The sequence below is a fragment of the Mirounga angustirostris genome, unplaced genomic scaffold (genome assembly GCF_029215605.1).
Source record: "Mirounga angustirostris isolate CCGP_5_RB_7025 unplaced genomic scaffold, mMirAng1.0.hap1 SCAF_6, whole genome shotgun sequence".
NCBI classification, from domain to species: Eukaryota; Metazoa; Chordata; class Mammalia; order Carnivora; family Phocidae; genus Mirounga; species Mirounga angustirostris.
In genome coordinates, this window is record NW_026991714.1 from 85,720,772 (window position 1) to 85,741,577 (window position 20,806).

A 20,806-nucleotide genomic window follows, 5' to 3' on the forward strand; every position below is an offset into this window, starting at 1 on the left:
CGGCGGCACCCTCTGCTGCCGCCCCACAGGACCCCGGGCGCCGCCATCTTAACCGGGACGGAAGCCGCGCCGGGACCTGCGACGCGCGCGCGCTCACCGCGTCGGAACTCGGAAGTGTGGGTGCCGCGAGGCCGAAGTTCCCGCGGGCTCTCGGCGGTACCGCGGTGGCACTCGCACACACCTCCCCGCCGATGGCCCGGGAGCAGGGGTTGGGGTCCCGCGCGCCTCCCGGCTCTCAGACGCTCCTGGACGCCCTGCTCCGGAACCTCTACGATTTTGGTGAGTGCGGGGCCTCGGAGCCCACGTGGAGAGCGGGCTGGCAGCTGAGGTCAGCTGTGCCTTCGGAACTAGGCCGCCCTCGGCTCTCGGTTCTTGCACGTGGAGCACCGTCAGCTCGTCCGACCTGGTTCTCACCGTGGGTCCAGCACACACCTCCGGCAGAGTTCCCCTCCCCCTCGCCCCACGATCGGGCTCTGTTGTTGTTCTTCAGGGATCAAGCCTCCCAAGTCGTCCCTGAGTGCGGGCACCAACCTAGTTGGCTTGTAAGCAGCGAGGCTTTCAGGCTTACAGGGTGTGATGCACACAGGACCTTGGGCTCTCGAAAATAGCCCACCCTTTCGCGTTTCGCTTCCCCTCTGGGAAGCCCGCTTCCCCCCCCACCCTCCCAGCCCCGCGTGACCCTGGCGCGCTGGTACCACCTTGTCACCGTAGAGCCCCGCGGACTTCAGAGAACGTTTTCACGTGAAGCTTTTCTCAGCCTTTTCTTCCACTAAGTTGGCCACCCTCTCCTTCTACCTTCCTTGGGGAAAAGGAAATAAAAACGGTTATTCAAGATTGGGAACCGTCTGGCACCTTAGTAGGAAGACAGTTCCACACACTCCGAAGAATTTGCTCCAGGTGAGGTGACATCCCTTGTTCAGGCAAGAGATAGCCTAGGCGTAAGGAGCAAACATTTCTTAAATTTGTAAGGTGCTGTTGCAAAAGCTGTTGTAGTTTGGAGCCATTGCTCAAAATTCTAAGCTCACTTACACAGTAAAAATAACAGCTAAAAAGTATAAGAGAATTTGCCATATAGTCCATGTCTTTCATGTATTTACTCATTTAATCTTCGCTTCCTGGTGAAATACATACTGTCATTAATCCCATTTATTACAAATGTAGAAACAAGTATTAGGGGTTAAAAAAGGTACTGAAGTTCACCTAGCAATTAATTTGCAGAGCCTGGGTTCCCATCCCCAGACTGTCTAGCCCCTGTCCCTCCCCTTGTATTGACTTGTCCTATGGACACAACATCTCTGTGCCCTTGGGAATATTGGAGGACAGAGAAGACTTAGTCTCAGGCCTTGAGAAGTTTAAAAACTAGAGGAAAAGACAATTCTGCCAAATCCTAAATATAGTTTATGTTAGCACAGGCTTGAAATTATGCGAGGCGCTCTGAAGGCTTGGGCTGTAACTACCCATTTTTAGGTGCCCCATGCCAAAGTTTAGTTGACCCTTAATATTAAGTGAACATAAATGATCAGCCAATGTTTAGAGAGTGCTGTGGTACTTGCACTGTAGCTGAGTAATGAGGTCAGAACCTTCAGGTGACTGGTCAGAATTGAACAGGTAAAACAAAGAGGAGATACGGGGATTTCGTAGAAAATAAATGTGTTCAAATTGAGTCAGTTGTTGTAGGTTCTTAATTCGTAACTAAAAAAAATAGGCAGACTATGATACCCACCTGTAACCCTAGAGAGTGTTTTCTTTTTTTTTTTTTTAAAGATTTTATTTATTTATTTGAGACAGAGAGAATGAGAGACAGTGAGCATGAGAGGGAGGAGGGTCAGAGGGAGAAACAGACTCCCCGCCGAGCAGGGAGCCCGATGCGGGACTCCATCCCGGGACTCCAGGATCATGACCTGAGCCGAAGGCAGTCGCTTTACCAACTGAGCCACCCAGGCGCCCAACCCTAGAGAGTGTTAAAAAAAACAAAACATGGGGCTCCTGGCTGGCTCAGTCGGTAAGCGTCTGCCTTCGGCTCAGGTCATGGTCCCAGGATCCTGGGATCAAGCCCCGCATCGGGCTCCCTGCTCGGCGGGAGGCCTGTTTCTCCCTCTCCCACTCCCCCTGCTTGTGTTCCTGCTCTCGCTATCTCTCTCTGTCAAATAAATAAATAAAATCTTTAAAACAAAAAAAAACCAAAACACCAGCTGCAGCTGCAGACATTTTTAGCACAAAGTGAGAACCAACTGGGATTACCAGGGGACTATTGCCTTGAGGTCGCTGTTAGTATGGACTGAGGTGAGGGCTGAAGTAATCGTGCCATGAGTCAAAGACATGAATACAGTTAGTATTCTAGCAAAAGATGTTGCATCTTGGATTCTACAAATTGTGCAAATACAACAAACCATAAGAGACTCAATCATAGGAAACAAACTGAGGGTTGCTGGAGGGGAGGGAGGTGAAGGGATGGGGTAACTGGGTGATGGGCATTAAGGAGGGCATGTGATGGAATGAGCACTGGGTATTATATGAGACTGATGAATCACAGGCCTGTACCTCTGAAACCAATAATACATTATATGTTAATTAATTCAATTAAAATTAAATAAATAAAAATACCCCCCCAAAATTGTGCAAATACAACCCCATTTGAAGAAAAAGAAATCTTTTGTTTCTTTGTTATTTCTGGGTGTTGATAGCCATGGCGTACGTACAAGCGCATTCACATGATTTGATGATTTGATAAAACCAAAGATATTTTTCTGCTGTGTGTTTGAACAAACAGGAGAGACAGAAGATGAAGCAGAACAGAAAAGGATCAGAAAGAGAGGAGAAAACAAGAAGAGAGGTGCCGGGGCTCCGGTGGCTGTGGCAACAGAGCCAGCTCCCCTACCAGGTTCTCTTGTAAGAGGCCAAAGGAAGAGTGCCTCCAGCTTCTTCAGGGAACTCCGCGAAGAGCTGCAGTGTGCACCTGCCGTGTCCCCCACTGGTTCCCCTTCGGGACCAGGAGTCCCTAGTGCTGCAGTATCTCCCTCAGCCCTGAAGAACAGCAGGGAGCCAGTAGAAGTGATAGAATTTCACAGCGGAAATAAGAAAAGAAAAGAGAAGCTGGATCAAGATGAGGACACACAGGTAATGAGTTGGTTAATTTATATGTATATGGTGAAAACCCTGATATTACAGTTTTAGAGAAGTATCTTTTCTTTCTTTCTTTTTTTTTTTTTTTTTAAATTTGGGCACCTGGGTGGCTCAGTCAGATCATGGCTCAAGTCATGATCTCAGGGTCCTGAGATTGAGCCCCGTGTCGGGCTTCCTGCTCAGTGGCGAGTCTGCTTCTCCCTCTCCCTTTGCCCCTCCCCCTGCTTGTACTTTCTCTCTCTCTCTCTCTCAAATAAATAAATAAACAAATAAATAAATAAATAAAATTGTTTAAAAAAAGACTTTATAAAAAAATATATATGTATATGTAAAAGTTTTTATTCATTTAAGTAATCTTACACCCGGGCGCCTGGGTGGCTCAGTCGTTAAGCGTCTGCCTTCGGCTCAGGTCATGGTCCCAGGGTCCTGGGATCGAGTCCCACATCGGGCTCCCTGGTCTGCGGGAAGCCTGCTTCTCCCTCTCCCACTCCCCCTACTTGTGTTCCTGCTCTCGCTATGTCTCTCTCTGTCAAATAAATAAATAAAATCTTTAAAAAAAAAAAAAAAAGTAATCTTACACCCAACGTGGGGCTTGAACTCATGACCCCAAGATCAAGAGTTGCAGGCTGTACTGACTAAGCCAGCCAGGCTCCCCTAGATGAGTATCTTTATAGACCGTGTCAGGGATCCCCAAGACCACCCTCTGGCTTGAGGATTTGCTAAGAGCACTCACAGGACTCAACACTCAGCATGTAGTCACCATCGTGGTTACAAATTACTACAGCAAAAGGATACAGAGTAAAACCAGTGAAGGGAAAGGGTGCATGGGGTGAGGTCTGGAGGAAACCAGGTGTAAGTGTCTAGATGTCCCCTCCCAGTGGAGTTGCATGGGTTGCGTTGCGTTTCCCCAGCAGTGACGTGTGACAGCATGTGGGAAGTGTTGCCAACCAGGGAATTTCACCCCAGCCTGGGTGTCCAGGGTTTTTATTGGAGATCACTTACGTAGACATGCAGACTGACCTTAGTTACTGAAGCTCGAGGCCCCCAGAAAAAAAGTAGGTATTCACCATAAATCACATTTTTAGTATAAATAATCTGGGCAAACTTGGTGTGGCTTGGCTCAAGGCCTTGGGTATACAAAAGCACTCTTATCAGTCAGCTCCCAGGAACCAGCCAAGGGCCAATTTTGAAACAAGACTTCCTTAGGAATGTGCAGAGTTTGAGAAAGAAACACAAGCCTGCTGAGTGGGCCCTTTCATGCTGATAAGCCTTCTGCTTGATGGTGCTCAGAAAAGTCAGTCATTCAACAACTATTTCTGGCTGCAAGGCACTGGGGTACAGCATTGAACAAAAGAGATAAAACTCCTTTTTCTCAAGGAACTTAACGTTCTGAGGGAAAGCAGTTGGATTTCACTGAGCAGTAATCTCTCCCAGACTGAATTTGTAAGGCTCACTCAAAATTCAGTCGAGGAGAGAGGTGTAGTTGCTTATCCAACTTCCCACAAGGATATTATGGTTTTGTCAAATTCATTGCAAAAATCCAGATACTCTATTTCTGTTGCATTCCTCGTGTCCTGTAAACCTTCATCTATCATCAAAGGAAAGGAGGATTTATTAGTTTCCTAGGGGGCTGCTGGGCAGAAATTTGTTCTCTGGCCAGAAAGGCAAAAATCAAGGTGTTAGCTGGGTACATTCGCCTCCAAAAGGGAATCCTTCCTTTCTTCTTCCAGCTTCTGGTGACTCTAAGCAATCCTTGACTCGTGGCTGCATCACCCTCCACTTTGCCTCCATCTGCACATGGCCCTCTCTGTCCGAGTCTCAAATCTCCCTCTGCCTTTCTCGTAGCCAGTGACAGTTGTTATTGGGTTTAGGGCCCACCTGAAATCTAGGATGGGTCTCGTCATGAGGTCCTTAACTTAATTACACTAAAAAGCCCCTTTTTCCAAATAAGATCCATTTGTTGATTCTGGGTATTAGAACATGGACATGTCTTTTTTTGGAGACCACAATTCAACCCACTTCAAAGACAGTCGGGCTTGTATCGTTCTTGGTGAACGTGTGTGAGCATGTCCTGGCATCCAGTGCTTACCACGTCTTTTTTATGGTTTAAAAAAACCAGCTGCGTCATCTTTCCTAGCATTGAGGTAGCTCTTCATGTCATGCTCACCAGCGTGTCTTCCTCAAAGACTAATAGCACTTTTTGTAATCATCTACCTTTATTTTAGGATTCTAGGTCAGTTTCCAACTCATACTCCAAATATTAGGGCACCAGGAGCTGTTATAGGCAGGCCAGGAAGTGGATTTCCTTGGCCCTTCAGCCGGCCAGAGTCCCCACGCTGGCTAGCCAGGGAAGCTTACGGTGGTCAGTATTACCACAGCGAACCCTCGTGCACCTTACAAATACTAGTATCTTCTGTGTGTGCCCTGCAATGAAAAGGGTTGGACACTGCTTTGCATTATATATAATTCTGCGTTTGGAGAAGCTGACAAACAAAGCATGTGAGTACCCTCATTTCCTCAGGTGTCTGGGTCTTCTGTTTCCTCTTACATTCATTGGGTTCTTTCTAGAATGGGAAGTTTTCTAATAGAAAGGACAAAAACGTTGGCATTGAATGAGTGCATTTCTCTGTCTCTTACTAATAGAGCATCTGCTGCCGGCTGTTGGATTCTTTTTCTTCCCATTCCGTTTGATCCCTTTTTCATTGTAGTTGGCTTTTCTTGGGAACCTCAGCTCATCTGACATTTTGGATTTTCTGACCTTAATGTAATTTTTCAGTTGTCTTTGGCATTCTGCCCTTTCCTCCTTTTTAAAATGTATCCTTTGAACACGTGAATGTGTCTGGCTGAGACAGAAAATGAACACAAAACACAAACGCCTGTAAACCCAGAGGGCTTGGAAAGCTGGGTTGGTGACCATGTAGAGGTGCTTGAAGAGTGATGTGTTCAGAGAGAACATGAAAGTGCCTCGTCCTGTCCCACATACCTTACCCTATGCATCCCCCCATCTGCCTCTTCCTGAGTTATATCCTTTGATAATCAGCCAGTGATCTGGTAAGTGAGATGGCTTTCTTGAGTTCTGTGAGCCACTCCAGCAAACTAATCGAAGCCAAAGAGGGGGTTCGGGGAACTGCTAATCTGTAGGTGGTTAGAAGCACGCACAGGTGACAACGTGGGCTTGCAGCTGGTGAATGAAGTGGGTGGCAGTCTTGTAGGACTGAGCCCTTAACCTGTGCAATCTGATGCCATCTCCAGGTAGAGAGTGTCACAATTGAATTGTAGCAGGTGTGGGAGCATTGCTTGTTGGCTATGTGGGAAAACCCTCCCCTGACATCACCCCATTTAGTGGATTAATCAGGGAACTTGGCCACCATTTATATAACATTTTACCCATTCCAGCTGTCTAACCTACCAATGGACTTCCTAATCCTATCCCTTTTATAAAGCAGTGACTATAGAAGTAGTTTGACAGGAAATAGTAGGTAACAGATCATTTATGCACTTACTCATTTATTCCACAAATAACTGGGTGCCTACTATTCGCCAGACCCTGGAGATCCAACAGCGAACGAGACATAGTCCTCTGCCCTCATAGAGTATACAGTCTACTGCTGGAGTCAGACAAATCCCAAGTAAATTAATAATGTAATTAAAAAGAGATTTAAAGGGTGCCTGGGTGGTTCAATTGGTTTAGCATCTGCCTTCGGCTCAGGTCATGATCTCAGGGTTCTGGGATCGAGCCCCGCATCAGGCTCCCTGCTCAGCTGGGAGCCTCCATGCTGGCACTCTCTCTCTCTCTTCCTCTCTCTCTCAAACAAATAAATAAAATCTTTAAAAAAAGTTTTAAACCCTCTGAGGGAAAGAAGTAGAGTCTTGAGAGTAAGAGGCAGAACGTCCTTTTGGTAGAGTGGGCAGGCAGTCTCAGGAGGCGGTGACATGAGGCTCTGCCAAAGCTGGCCAGTGAAGGGAGCTGGAAGGGTAATGTCCTGGGTGTGAGAAGGCTGGAGGGGCTCTGGAAGCTGGAAGCCTCGTGTGGAATTGGACAGACGCGAGAAGAAGATGAGCTGTGGTGCAGGGACAGGCCAAGGCTGGCCCTTGCAGGTCTTGCAGGCAATGGTCAGGCCTTTGAAATTTAAAGTACATGGAGAGCCCCCAGAGAGTTTTAAGGGCATGAGGTGATGTGACTTACTCAGACCCCTGCATAGTAAATAGATTATAGGTAAGCAATGGCAAGAGGGCTGTGGGGGCTGAGTTAGGAGTTTATTGCAGTGGTCCTGGGTCAGGATGGAGTGACCTGGACTTGGGATTGGAGGAATGAGTGGGTGAACTGCTCTTTAATGAGTGCAAGGCTGCCTATGAGGAAGAATGAAAGCACCAGGTGTGGCTGAACATGATCCAAGTGTTTCTTGGCTGGTATGTCTTACCAGTATTTTCTCTACCTTTAGCATCATCTGTGTCCTGAACCTTAGCCTCCTTTGTGGCCTCCATAGAAAAGAGATTCTTAAGAAAGACATAATAGTAATAATAGAACAGTGGACTCTAGATCCGAAGGGGCTCTTGGCTTCTGCGGCCTGGGCACAGGTACGTGCAGCCTAGCAAATCACTATAATACCTAAGATTTACGGGTGCTTGCTACATACCACAAGCGATTACTTCTGTTCACTAATTCATTAATTATCTCACTGAATCCTCACAATTCATGTGCCCTGTCTTCATTTGACAGAAGAAATTGCTGCCTAGAGAGGTTAAGATAACTTGCCCGTGTTTAAACAGTCAGCCGCCCCCTATCTGCGGTTCCAGAAGCCCAGAGCTTTGGGAATCACAGTTTTGTTTTGTTTTGAAGCTTGGTGCAGGTTTATTTGGCAGCAAAACCTGATCTGAACTCATATGAGGCTTAGGAATTATTTTTGTCTGTTCCATTTGGCATGAAGATTCATAGATATTGTGGCAGAAATATGAATGTATTTAATTACGGGTTACTGTCTTGGCCCCCACTGGAAGTGGTATATTATATTTAGCATATTCACAGTATTACCTTTCTAAAATGTCAAAGCCTCTGAATTTTCTAAGGATTCCACAGAAAGGATTGTGGATGTGAAGTAAGAACCAGAGTTCAGGTTCATACCCCAGGCTTTCTGGCTTGAAAGCTGCTCCACCAGAGAGAGAAAGAGAGAGAGAGCAGATTAGGTTAGGCTTGTCATCCTTTGATTAACACAAGTGTGCGGACCCAGCGTCTTCACTAGGTAGAAAGACCTGTCCCCGTGTTACCGCCGCAGGTTCTTACTGCCCTCATAATCTCTGCAATATCTAGTAACTCCCTAGGGCACAACCCTGAAGTCCTCCACACTCCAGGGCACTCTTTACCCTTGTTCCACACCCCTGTTCTTTAGCAAATCCAGTGCTGGTTAAAAAGAGAGTATTTATTTACCCAACGACTCTCTCATTGGACAGAGGTTGGGAGGTAACTAGTAGAATAAAAGAATCTAACCAGTGCAGCAGAAAATAGCCGTGGTCAGCAAGTAAGCCCATGGATGCATTCACTGAGCCTGGGGGACTGCCGGCCTTTATTAACCGCACCCCCAAACTCTTCCTTCCTTCGTTTTATAGCTTTCTTCTTTCTTCGGAGCCTAACATGCAGGTTCTCAAAATCCGCAAACATTTCTCTTTCCTGTGTGTGGGACAGTAAAGCTTTACTGGTCAGGATAAGATTAGGCTGTGGTTTGGTAACATAGTCCCTACATTTCAGTGGTTTGAAGGCAAAAGTTAATTATTTTTCCATATCCATCAGGCTTGGCAAGGACAGTGTGTGCCACTCCACAGCGTCCTCATTCTAGGGACCCAGGATAATAGGGGCTCCACCATCTGGAAGGCTCTTCATTGCTTTGGTGAAGGAGGGGAATCGATGAATGGCTCTTAGAGGTTCCTTGTGGAAGGGGCATACTTCCCCTCTGCTCACATTGCTTTGACCAAAGAAAGTCACGTAGCCCCTATCTAACTTCAGGTAGGCAGCGAAGCCTAGAAGCAGGGGAGCACCCAGTGTTGCCTGCAGGTAGTAAGCCTCCTGTTGCAGTGAGCACCAGGGGAGAGCAGACAGGGAGAACCACTGATGGTTTCTAAATCAGGCAATATATGATGGATACTGGACTGAAAAGTCTTTTTTTTTTTTAATTTTTTTTTTTAAGATTTTATTTACTTCTTTGTCAGAGAGAGAGCACAAGCAGAGGGAGAAGCAGACCCCCCGCTGAGCAGGGAGCCCGATGCGGGACTCGATCCCGGGACTCCAGGATCATGACCTGAGCTGAAGGCAGTCGCTTAACGAACTGAGCCACCCAGGCGCCCCTGGACTGAAAAGTCTTTAAAGCTGTGAATAGAAGTTAGATATTGGTGGGGTCATGGGTATGGACTCAGCATCACAAAATAGTGAGCTAAGAATTATTTGCTTTTATTGTAAACAAGGATCTAGAATCCAGAGCTGCAAAGCTGAGCTATTTCTGGCGAAACGTTAACGGAGGGCTTGGGAACGGCAAGATGTATACATCCCACCGGACCTGCCACCCAGGCCCGCCCAGCCCCTGGCCCAGGTGTCCCCACAGCCAGGATGAGCTGAGGCCTGCATGCAGGGTCTGGGGTATTCTGTGGGGCTGGCGTTGGGGAAAGCAGGGACATCAGAGGCCATGCCCCTCTCCTCTGTGGGTTACTTTCGCCCCATGGTAGCATGGATATACTGCTCCCGTTGGGAGGCGAGACCAGGAGACCTGTAGAGTGCTGTGATTACGGCGCCTCTCAGCATGGTGTAGGGCAGGGCACTGCGCTGTCCCCACACAGCGCCCCCTGCTGAGCAGGATGGGCGGGAGGTCCTACCCTGGCGAGCAGCCGGCTGGCTGGCCATCTCTCCACCGTTGTCCTGTGGGGGAGAAGGGTGCCTTCTCTAGAGGTTTCACAGCTTGTAGGGCCCGCTTCCTGTTGGTTCAGATTTGGTGGCTGGGGTTGAGTAGTGACCGCTGCTGTTAGCCAGATGTGACAGTACATTTCTTTAAAATCTCAAGCTTCTGGTCAGTTCTGTGGGCTGGTAACCATCGCTAGTGGCTATATCCATGTAAAGAGTCTCATGCTTTGAGGGCATTTGCAGCATCATTATTTTCTATTGGGAATTATAAACCAAATCTCATCTAGAAATGTGATGCTCCTGAAAGAAATATTTAGTTAAGAGAGTTTTGTTAGCCATTATTTTAATGGCTGGATGGGAAGAAAAAGGGAGAGAAAGAGTTATTTAAATATAATGCTTAGGGGCGCCTGGGTGGCTCAGTCAGTTAAGTGTCTGACTCTTGATATCTGCTCAGGTCATGATCTCAGGGTCATGAGATTGAGCCCCACTCCAGGCTCCACGCTAGGCGTGGAGCCTGCTTAAGATTCTCTCTCTCTTTCTCCCTCTCTCCCTCTGCCCCACCCCCCTGCTCATGCACACACTTTCTCTCTTCGAAAAATAAAAATAAAAAATATATAATGTTTACCCTCCAGAATTCCTGCTCCCTCACCCTCTTCTAAACCCCCTACTGAACAGAATCTTCTGCATGCGGTTTATGAGAGACAGACGTTGGTCTCTCTTATCATCTTTTTTATTTTTGTATTTTTTAAAAAAATTCTCATCCTTAAGCTTTGAGGCCTTAACATTTTTTTTCTCCATTTTTCTTCCATTAAGACTTTCGTGCAACTTGCTTGTGTTATCATTTGATATTTAGGCATCTGGGCCAGTTTCAAGGCTTTTTAAAACAGGACTACTCTGGGGGCGCCTGGGTGGCTCAGTCTGCCTTCAGCTTGGGTCATGGTCCCAGGGTCCTGGGATCGAGCCCCACATCAGGCTCTCTGCTCAGCGGGAAGCCTGCTTCTCCCTCCCCCTCTGCCTAACACTCCCCCTGCTTGTGCTCTCTCTCTCTCTGTCAAATAAATAAAATCTTAAAAAATAATAATAAAAAAATGTCTTCATTTGTATAAAAAAAAATGATTACTCTGTTGGTGACAAATACTGCAATGATACAGTAACAGATGATCTTAATAAGAATTCTTTTCTTTTCAGACCAAAACTAGTATCCCTGAGAAAGATGTGGATAGACAAGAATTTAACCTAGAGAAGGTATGTGTTTTGAAACTGTTCAATTTTTTCAGCTTTCTAATACCGGAAAAAAAAAAAAAAGCTTCTATGTCCAGTGGTTGAAATAATGGTTAAGCAAATCCCACTGCATTCAGGTGATAAATATCAGGCTATCATTTAAAACACGCTGGTTTGTGGCCACAGTGCCCACGATGCAGAGGTAAGTAGAAAAGCAGGGAGGGATGTGTGTATTCTGCGGTTGTAACTAGGTTTTTAAAGTGCATGAGAAAAAAGACAGGAGGAGATAATTCAACTGCTAAGGATGGGCATTGGTGACTTTTTCTCTTCCTCTGCAGCATCTTTTAAAAAAACACATACGGATTTATGTTTGAAGCTGCTATGAGAAATGGTTTCTCAGTGTGAGTAAGAGTGTTCAGAGAGGTACTTTTAAGTGGAAATTCTTGCCCGGAAGGGCTTGTTTCAGAGACAATCCAAGTATGCAGAGCCCTGCATTTAATCCTAATTCTCAGGCGCCTGGGTGGCTCAGTTGGTTAAGCGACTGCCTTCGGCTCAGGTCATGATCCTGGAGTCCCGGGATCGAGTCCCGCATCGGGCTCCCTGCTCGGCGGGGGGTCTGCTTCTCCCTCTGACCCTCTTCCCTCTCGTGCTCTCTGTCTCTCATTCTCTCTCTCAAATAAATAAATAAAATCTTTAAAAAAAAAAATCCTAATTCTGTTGCTCATTTGTGTGCTGGTAAGTCTTTGCTTCAACTGTCAAAAATTCAACATGGGAGAATGAGTGTTGTAAGGTTATGGTAAGAAATTACGTAAGACCTCCACAAAGCTCTGTAAACCACAGCACGACAGACTTCTCACTACAGCCCATCATGTCAGGTGTGGGCTACTCCTAGGGATAGATCTCTTCTCTGGAGTCTCTGGAATGCACGTGGGCTCATTCCACTCTGCGTCTACAGGCTCGCTTGGAAGTGCACCGGTTTGGGATCAGGGGTTATGGAAAAGGGAAGGAACGAATCCTGGAACGGGAACGTGCCATCATGCTGGGTGCTAAGGTGAGGGGCTGCTTCTGTCTTCCATCAACAGGATACATACAGGAAAGGGGAGAGCCCAGGGCAAGGCAGGGCAGGGGGCACTAGGAGATCCTTGCAAAATAAAAAATGATATCTCTTGGGTTTTTTTTCCCCCTTGCATTTCAGCCTCCCAAAAACAGTTACGTGAATTACAAGGTGTTGCAGGAACAAATCAAAGAAAAGAAGACAGCAAAAGAAGAAGAAAAGAGAACGGTATGAGTAATAGCCCTTTTGTTACTAAGCTAGAAGGGAAGGTGGCTGCGATTGGCCACAGTGGAATGCTGGACCTGCTACTTGGGAGGCAGTGTAGACCGCAGTAAGATGGAGAGTGACATGATCGTTCTCTCCACCTGTTCAGGTTAGCTTCATTTGCAGCACCAGCCAGGGAAGCTGGCATATTCACGTGAGAGGTTTGCTTTGAAATAGCAAGTTCCTGCTCAGGTCACGTCAGCTACTGTGATCTTTTTCCCATGTTGCGTTTTACGTTGTACAGAACACAAGGGCCTCTGACAAACCACAGAAGGGTACATGCTGTGCTCCCTCCCTTTCCCCTAAAATGGAAGATGGAACGTTTCTCCTGTCAGTCTTTTCTGGAACGACCTTTCATGCTCTTGAAAGAGTTTCAGGATGAAACCGAGTGTATGTTTAATATTGCCTGCTTGAGAAAAAGTTGAAAAGTAAATGGTATCTCACTGGCTTTTGAACACAAACCTCTAGTCTGTTTTTGAATCTCCATTATCCATTACTGACTCATATAATATCTTAAATTCTGAAATCAGGCCCAGGACACAGATATTTTTAAGAAAAAGAAGAGGAGAGGGCAGGAAGACAGGTGAGTGACATCCTCAGGTACTGGGGTGGAGTGATCTGGATAAACCTATTGATTAGTTCTGAAGATGACATCCTGAGTATACGGGGTGTTTCTAGCCTGTTAGAGTGCTTCGCTGTCCCTCCTGCATTCTGAGCAAGTCCCAAGAGGGGAAGACAGGGGAAGACGTTGTCCCAGATAGAACAGCTCCCTCAGAACTGAATCAGGAATCTTCTCTAGGCTCCCATTTCCAAAGATCAGACAGCTCAAGTGACTCGTGGAGAAACGGAGATTCCCATTCCCAACCCCGCTAAGAACCTGCCCACGTGGCAGCACAGTCCTGTTCACTGACTCACCACAGGAAGCAGAGCACCATGGTCCGAGGAACGGAGCATTGATTCTGTTGCTTCGTGCTAGTTTCTTAGCTTTTGTTCAAAAATGCCTTTTCTCGCTCCTTGAATTACTGTTTCAAAATTGACTTCTTTTGTCTTAAGCTTTTGCTTGGACTCCTAGTGAGCTTGCACACAGGTGGTCATTTGTCCTGGCCACATATGTCTGTCTGTCTGAGGGTCCCCTGCCTGCCAGGCATGTAGGTGTCTTAGGTGTCAGGTGTCGAGGATTCAGCCATGATTGCACGGGGTGCCGTGGGTGGGGTGGGGGGTGGTTAGTACCTGCCTTTGAGGAGCTTACATTGTAGTGAGGGAAACACCCCGAAACATACAAACACCTAAGCAAGGGATGTCAGGTGCTGGCAGGTTCTGTGAAGAGGTTGCAATAAAGCATTAAAAAAGAAAATCCCTGGGGGTGGGGGGGCCAGGATGTCATTCTAGGGAGGTGACCTCCAAGTTGAGAACTGAGTGAAGAGGAGGGAACAGATGTTCTGTAGCAGAACATTCCGCATAGAAGAAGCCAGTGCAAAGGCCCTGAGACAGGAAGGCAGCTGGCCTGTTTTAGGGACCACAGGAAGGCGGGTGGTCATTGCGGTAGGGCGGTGGAGGATGGTGTGCACAGAGGACCCCAGGGGTTTGCAGGAGCAGACCACGGTCACCTGGTTGATGGTGCTGCCGTCCCTCTTCGTAAGCTTAACTCTGGTACCTTTCTTTCCCTTTCACTGCAGGAAATCCAAAAAGAAGAAATCAGCTCCCAGTATTTTGTCCAGTGGACGGATCGGGCAGGTTGGAAGATTCAAAAATGGGACACTGATTCTGAGCCAGGTTGATATCAAGAAAATAAATTCCACCCGAGTGGCTAAGTGAAGTCCTTCGTAAAATAGAGGAACAGGAAAGTGCCGCTGCATTGCAACTGGACCCCTACATGACTTCCAGATTATTCTTATTTATTTTATAATTCATAGACTGCTTTTCTATTTTTAGAGAAAAAAAACATCATATAGAAATAAAAAAATTTGTAGTTTCTGAAGCGTCTGTTTTACGGTGATGAGCATATGGTGGGAAGGGCCAGCTGCACTGGGAGTATAAAGCAGACCTATTGAAAAGGATGCTTAATCTTGTCCAGTGAGAGTTACACTAGAATCGCTTTCCCTGGTGTTTTGTGCATTTGCTTGTGATGGGGTTTTTCATAAACTTAATAATTTATTGATTTGTAAATGCTAATAATTAGCTTTAAATTGCCTTTCCTTTTTTTTAAAGATTTATTTTAGAGAGCGAGCAAGCGAGCACATGAGCAGGGGGAGGGGCAGGGAAAGGGAGCAAGCGAATCCCAAGCAGACTCTCCATGGGGCTCAGTCGCACAACCCTGAGATCGTGACCTGAGCCAAAATCAAGAGTCAGACGCTTCACCGACTGAGCCACTCAGGTGCCCCCAAATTGACTTTTATTTTCTAAAAATGGTGTAATGTTACTATATCATGAAAGAACCAACAGTGTGATAATTTGGCAGCTGTCTTGTGGGAAAAGCAGTTGTAATTTTTAGCCTCCCAAGTGTGTAAGATGTCCTTCATAAGAAGTTACGTAAATAAAACACAACTTTGTGGTATATGTAGCTGTGACTATTAACACAGTCGAGGATTTTAATTTATGTCCTAATACCTACACATAAGCTAATGTTACCTCCTTCCAAATAATCACCTTGGGTGGCTGAACGTTTATTTTTTAATGATACTGCACTTGCTGAAAGTGTCTGGAACTTCTCAAAGCTTGTGACACATGAAAAAAGTCTTCAATGGTGGTGATCAATTTTGACTTTTTTTTTATGACCAAAGAATTCTGATCCAAACCTAGTAAATAATAAGGGTTTGGCCGAAACAAAGGGGCTTAAACGGCTGATGTTCTTGTGTGGCTCAGAACTTGACCCCAAAGGCATGGCCGAACGAGGAGCTCCACGAAAGCTCTGAGCTGAAGCAAGAGTGCAGTCGGTGTTCTGTTTTCCAAATTCATTTTGGAAGGCTGTACTCGGCTGGATATATATTTTGGCAGTTTTTAAGGGTGATTTTTTCTAAAGGTGTGGAAGATCCCAAGCGTGACAAAGCACCAGGAAACATGTCAGGCGCTAGAAGTGACCTGCCAGTTCTTTACAGAGAGCCAGATCGAGGCAGCCGCACCTCCCCCCCGCCTCCACGAGCCGCGTGTCGGAGACAGCTGAGCGCTTAGCCAGACTCCAGAGCCACAGGCTAGTCAATTCTGGAACAGTTCCAAGTATAAATTACCTTGTTTGGGTTTCACTTTTTAATTTACTGAAATAATACTTAAAGAGTGGTTTTGTTACCACCAGGTGCTCTAGAAATACTCAGATGCTTAGAGGCTAAAAGAAACCTGTATTTTAAGGGCTGGAGATCAGGCCGAAGACCATGCTTTTTATTTCCCCATTGAGAAAGTTTCTTCCAGCAAGATTAGCAACAGAGAGAAGCCTCCATGAAAAACAGGCAACCGAAGGAAGATGGTTATAATGGAGATTCTGACAACAGCCCCAAAGGAAAGGGACCTGGGCTTCAGTGCAGTGGATCAACGTTCCCTTCCTGTCTACATACTGCTGTCTCCCCTTTGTGGGGTTTTCTTCCAGTCCTGGACACAGTCTGGTGGATCAGCGTTGCTCCACACGACACCCCGCCTACAGTTATTCCCAGTGACCCTCTCAGGGACCTTGAGATTCCTGTCCGCACGACTCTTGGCCCCATGGACCTGGAGACCCTGCTTCCCCAAGGAAGAAACAGCACAGCACATGCCCCACTGAACAAGGTTCTTGTCCAGGCAAAAAGAGCCACACCTGGCAGGGGTGACCCTGACCATCAAGGGGAGCTAGGGCTACTGTCACCCAGTGGGGCCGGGAGGAAGCTGCACCCAGGCCGCCTCCCCTCAGGCATCTCTTCATATTCTTTTTGCCTGATTTTGATGGTAAATAGACCAATGCAGCAACCCTGGGGGAGAAGGGCCTGGTGACCTGAGGCTCGGACCCCCAGGGATGAGGGTCTGGATCACGATTAGCAGAGGGCGAATGGAGTCTAGACTGACTAGGGGAGGAGGCAGACCATGAGCGTCCCTTGCAGCTCCAAGACCAGCTACAGACCCGTGGAATGTAGTTTGAGTCCCTGGCCTTACCTAAGCTTCCCCCACTGGAATTCCGGAAGAGCTTCTCCCCAGACTTGGGGGAAGTGTGGGTCTGTGGCACGGGGGTGCTGGTGGTGGGCGCTGTGATGCCTCTCTCAGGGCCCCTTTCAGGAACCAGTACTTATCGCTTCATCGTTCTGAGCGGGGATCGCGTCACCTCCCTCCCAGGGTGGCCCCGTGCTCCCTTCCCAGCCCAGACTGGCTGAGGCCCTTGCTGGGTCTGTGTCACAGCTCGACTCCCGCCCGCACCCGACCCCCATGGCCAGTCCTGCTTCCTTTGCTTCCATGGGGGGCGATCGGCAGAGCACCCGCTAGTAAATGCCCTGCTGCCTCATCTCAGTCGGCAGCCGCCCCTACCCAGGTAAGCCGTTCGGGGATCCAGCAGGTAACTGAACCGTGAGGCCAGGCCCAAGGGGCCATTGGGATGCATGTGAGACAGGTGCTCCTGAGGATCATAGTTTGAGGCAGTCCACAAGGACAGAGTTTTCAGGTCAGACACACCTGGGCTCAGTCTGTGTGGTTGAAGGGGCTGGTCGAGGTCCTTGGGGCTCATAGGTTATTAGGATGTCTTCTCCAAATCTCAATTTCTTGTAACCCCTGATCAGTGTTTTATTCATGGATGTATCTTTTTTTTTTTAAGATTTTATTTATTTATTTCAGAGAGAGAGAATGAGAGAGAACACATGAGAGGGGATAGGGTCAGAGGGCAAAGCAGACTCCCCGCCAAGTCGGGAGCCCGATGCGGGACTCAATCCAGGGACTCCAGGATCAATTCATGGATGTATCTTAACCAGAATGTTACCTGTTACCAGTTTCCAGCCCTGTCACTTCTTGCAAGAATGAATGCATGAACTCCCCCTTGTTTGAGATGGACCCTATCATCGAGAGTCATGGAATCACCTCAAGATCTCATGGGCATGCGCAGCGTGGCCATATTGACCCTGGCGCCTCCCAAGGCCCAGGGCCTCCGGGTGAGAAACAGGGTGGCCTCCCCTCCTGCAGCCTCCGCCCCGGCCGCCCGCCCACCGGCACTCAGGGTCTGCAGGGGCCTGAGCAGTAATCACAGACTGTACCTTGTCTTTCAGTTGTTGGCAGTGTTAAAAGAATTTATTTCAAATCTGCTTAAGACTGATAAAACTCAGGTTTTCCAAAAGGCAATACACAAAGTTCAACCAACCCCCAAAGACCAGAAAACACAGTGTTTGCAATTCAAAAAATACAAACGCTTGTGGGTACCAATACAAAAATTAGAAAAAAGTTGCTTTCCTCCCCAGCCCCCCAGCCCCCCGCCTCCCCCCACCCCGTGTTTCCAGTGGGACATGAACACCAACGGGACCAAGAGCTGTCACCATATACCAACAACTCTCACAGGAAGTGGATGCCATGGCTGGGGTGGAGGGGGTCAGAGGGAGAAACCCAGGGACATGGAAGTTCTGTGGACAGTCAAAACAAGGACACAAAGCTTGTTACTCTTTAAATTCCTTTGCCAACGTTAAACAAATCTCTCATGCTTAATACACAGTTAGTGGGAAAGCAGCAATTCTACATCATGCATTTAACATCTTCTGCTTTGCTCACTCGGCGCTTCCTCTTGTTGCTGAGGAAGCCCCGGGGCTTGGGGCGCCCAGTCACCAGGTGTGGGAGGAGCCAGAAAGGCCCGGCCCGGACCATGTTCCTGCTTCCACAGCCACGGGCAGTCACTTTTCCAAACCTGAAGTCTGTTTTTTGGACTCTCCTCAGAGCCTGCCTGAGGGCCTGGCTGGGGTCTTCCCCAGGACTAGGGTGGGCAGCCTGCACCCTCCATGAGCTGCACTCTGAGAGAATAGTGACGCCTCCAGACGAGACTCCCCTGTAAGGTCTCAACTCCCAACCGCTGACTGAAGTCAACGTCGTTCACTGAGAAAGCCAGGAACACCCCCTTAGCAGGTACTGCAAGTGGGGTCCCTGGGCTGTGATGACTGCCCAGTGGGTGCCTCCCACCTTACTCTTGGACATTGGTTCTCAGAGCTGCTCCCCTGCTGACATCTTGGGAGATAATGGAGTTACACAATGGGTTGGGGGACACCTTAGATACTAGAACTTAAGGTGACCAAGGAGGCAGAAAGGCAGGTTAACCTCTTTCCTGGTTTTATGGGGGCTTCTGCATTTGGATGCCTTTGGGACTAACAATGAGAATGCTGATACGTAGCCTGTTTATAGCACTTTGTACAGAAAGTACCATTAAAACAGGCCTCACTGGCAATGGGAACATTTGGGATGTTGTGTTGCTTTGTATGGTCATGTGAAGCCTATTTTGAATGTCAAAATTTTCCCTCCTAAAGGCCAGGCAGCAGTGTAATAAATACATGCTCCTGGTCCTAAGAGGCTTGCATGGAAGACACTGTCTGTGGTCAGAGAACATTCTGGAAAGTCACCACACGGCTTGATTCACTGAATGGGAACCATTAGCCTAGATGCAATAGATGAAGGACTATATTTTTTTCCTTTAAAAAGTGTTATTCTATAATCCTCACAGTACATCAGAGGAGGTAGGTTAGTAGGACTCGTTCCATTTTTGGGTGGGGATACGGAGGCACAGAAAGATTTAAGACGTTTGCCCACACCCATGCCATGAATCAATATCAAAGCCAGGTTAAAAAGAGATGAGTTTCTGAGGGCTGAACTGGGGGTCTGATCAACACATCCTACCCCAAACTTCGTCTTACTTATTCTTACAGTCCATTGAAAGTTAAAGCCACCAGGATCCTGTTCTCGCCAAGGAGGAACTGCCAAGGAATGTGATCAGAGAACACAGTTACTGGCTTACTTGCAAAACAGAAGTGGAGATTTCCCGGAATCAGTATAGACCTTAAATGCCTTCTGAGGAGATTTGATTCCATTTTTAGAAACCAGATAAAGGCCACAAATCCATTAAGAAGTTCCTGTTGCTTCCAGTCAAAAGTGGCCAAGGAAAAAGAAGGTAACAAGTTTTGCCTTCTAGGAATGGGGGTGTGGTGTGGGGGGCATCTGCAGGAGATACCAAGTGAGACCTGACAGCTTGGCTTCTTCTGGTTCACCCCATCTTCCCCTATCTTCCCCAGCCGGCAGAAGGCTGCAGACCTATGGAAAACCCTGGACTGGGTGTGAAGATGAAGGCCCGCAGCCTATGATGCAGGCTTTCCATCTAACACTGAGATGGACGCCCCACATAGCACACTGCGTATGGACCCATGACAAACCACCAGCATAATCTAGTGGTTCTCAGCCCGGGGTGTCCCCCAGGGGGACACTTGGCAATGTCTGTAGACACTGAGTCGTTGCAGCTAACTTGGGGGTTGCTACCGGCGTCTTGCGTGTGCAGGCCGAGGATGCTGCTAACCATCCTCCAGAGCACAGGACAGCCCACAACAGTAAGAGAGTTACCCACCCCAAAATGTCAATAAAGCTGAAGTTGAGGAACCTGGCATCATCTGTGGGCCTTGTGATGGTGTTTTCCAGCATTCACATGCCGAGTCCCCCCGCCCCCCCAGGTCTCTTCCCTACCCTCACTATCTCACCATGAGCAGGTGGCCACGGGACGGACCAGCAACAGCTTTGTGTAAGAGCTGCCCACCCCTCTGCTGAAACATGCCTTCACGGGGGACCAAGCCTTTCACTTGCAATCAGAATTAAGGCTAAAATGCAAATATCCCCGGAAGGAGGACACACAGAACCTGCGTTCTCATCCTTTCCTGAGAGTGCTCTGGTGGGCAGAGAAGGGTAGGGCATTCCCCGGGCGCCAAGAGCAAAGGAGGATGGGCCTGTTCCCATCCCCGGGCCCACTCCCCATCCTCCTCCCTCTCAGCGGGCCACGGGGCGCCTGAGGGTGCTGTCACAACTACGGAGTTCACATAGGGCTGAAGATTCAGCCTAGAACTATGTACAGTGCTATAGTTTTTAGGTCAGTTACTTTGTGGGTCAGGATTACTGATGTCCACTTTAATTAGAATCATTATTTTCCCAAACAGGACAGAGAGGGGGAAGCAGGGCTGTGTGCGATATCTTACCTTGCTTTGAATTAGGAGCTAGGATGCTATGCAGTGAGTTGCTATTGGACATTTTTAAAAAGGATTCATTCTAAAAGGAAAGGCATACACGTTGACCAAACTTGCTCACTAGCA

The 20,806-nt window shown here is 47.7% G+C and overlaps 1 protein-coding gene across 2 annotated transcripts; it reads left to right on the forward strand.

Moving 5' to 3' along the window:
• The first annotated feature begins 146 nt into the window (after window positions 1-146).
• CUNH1orf131 (chromosome unknown C1orf131 homolog) lies at window positions 147-14,519 on the forward strand. Of its 2 annotated transcripts, XM_045877835.2 has the most exons (7): window positions 147-279; window positions 2,771-3,117; window positions 11,195-11,251; window positions 12,183-12,278; window positions 12,423-12,509; window positions 13,076-13,128; window positions 14,222-14,519. In XM_045877835.2, exons 1-7 carry the CDS (start codon window positions 192-194, stop codon window positions 14,358-14,360), a joined length of 867 nt encoding a protein of 288 aa, XP_045733791.1. In that variant the 5' UTR covers window positions 147-191; the 3' UTR covers window positions 14,361-14,519. The 2 variants fall into 2 exon arrangements, with proteins under 2 accessions (XP_045733791.1, XP_045733792.1); XM_045877836.2 differs by lacking the exon at window positions 12,183-12,278.
• The last annotated feature ends 6,287 nt before the right edge of the window (window positions 14,520-20,806 follow it).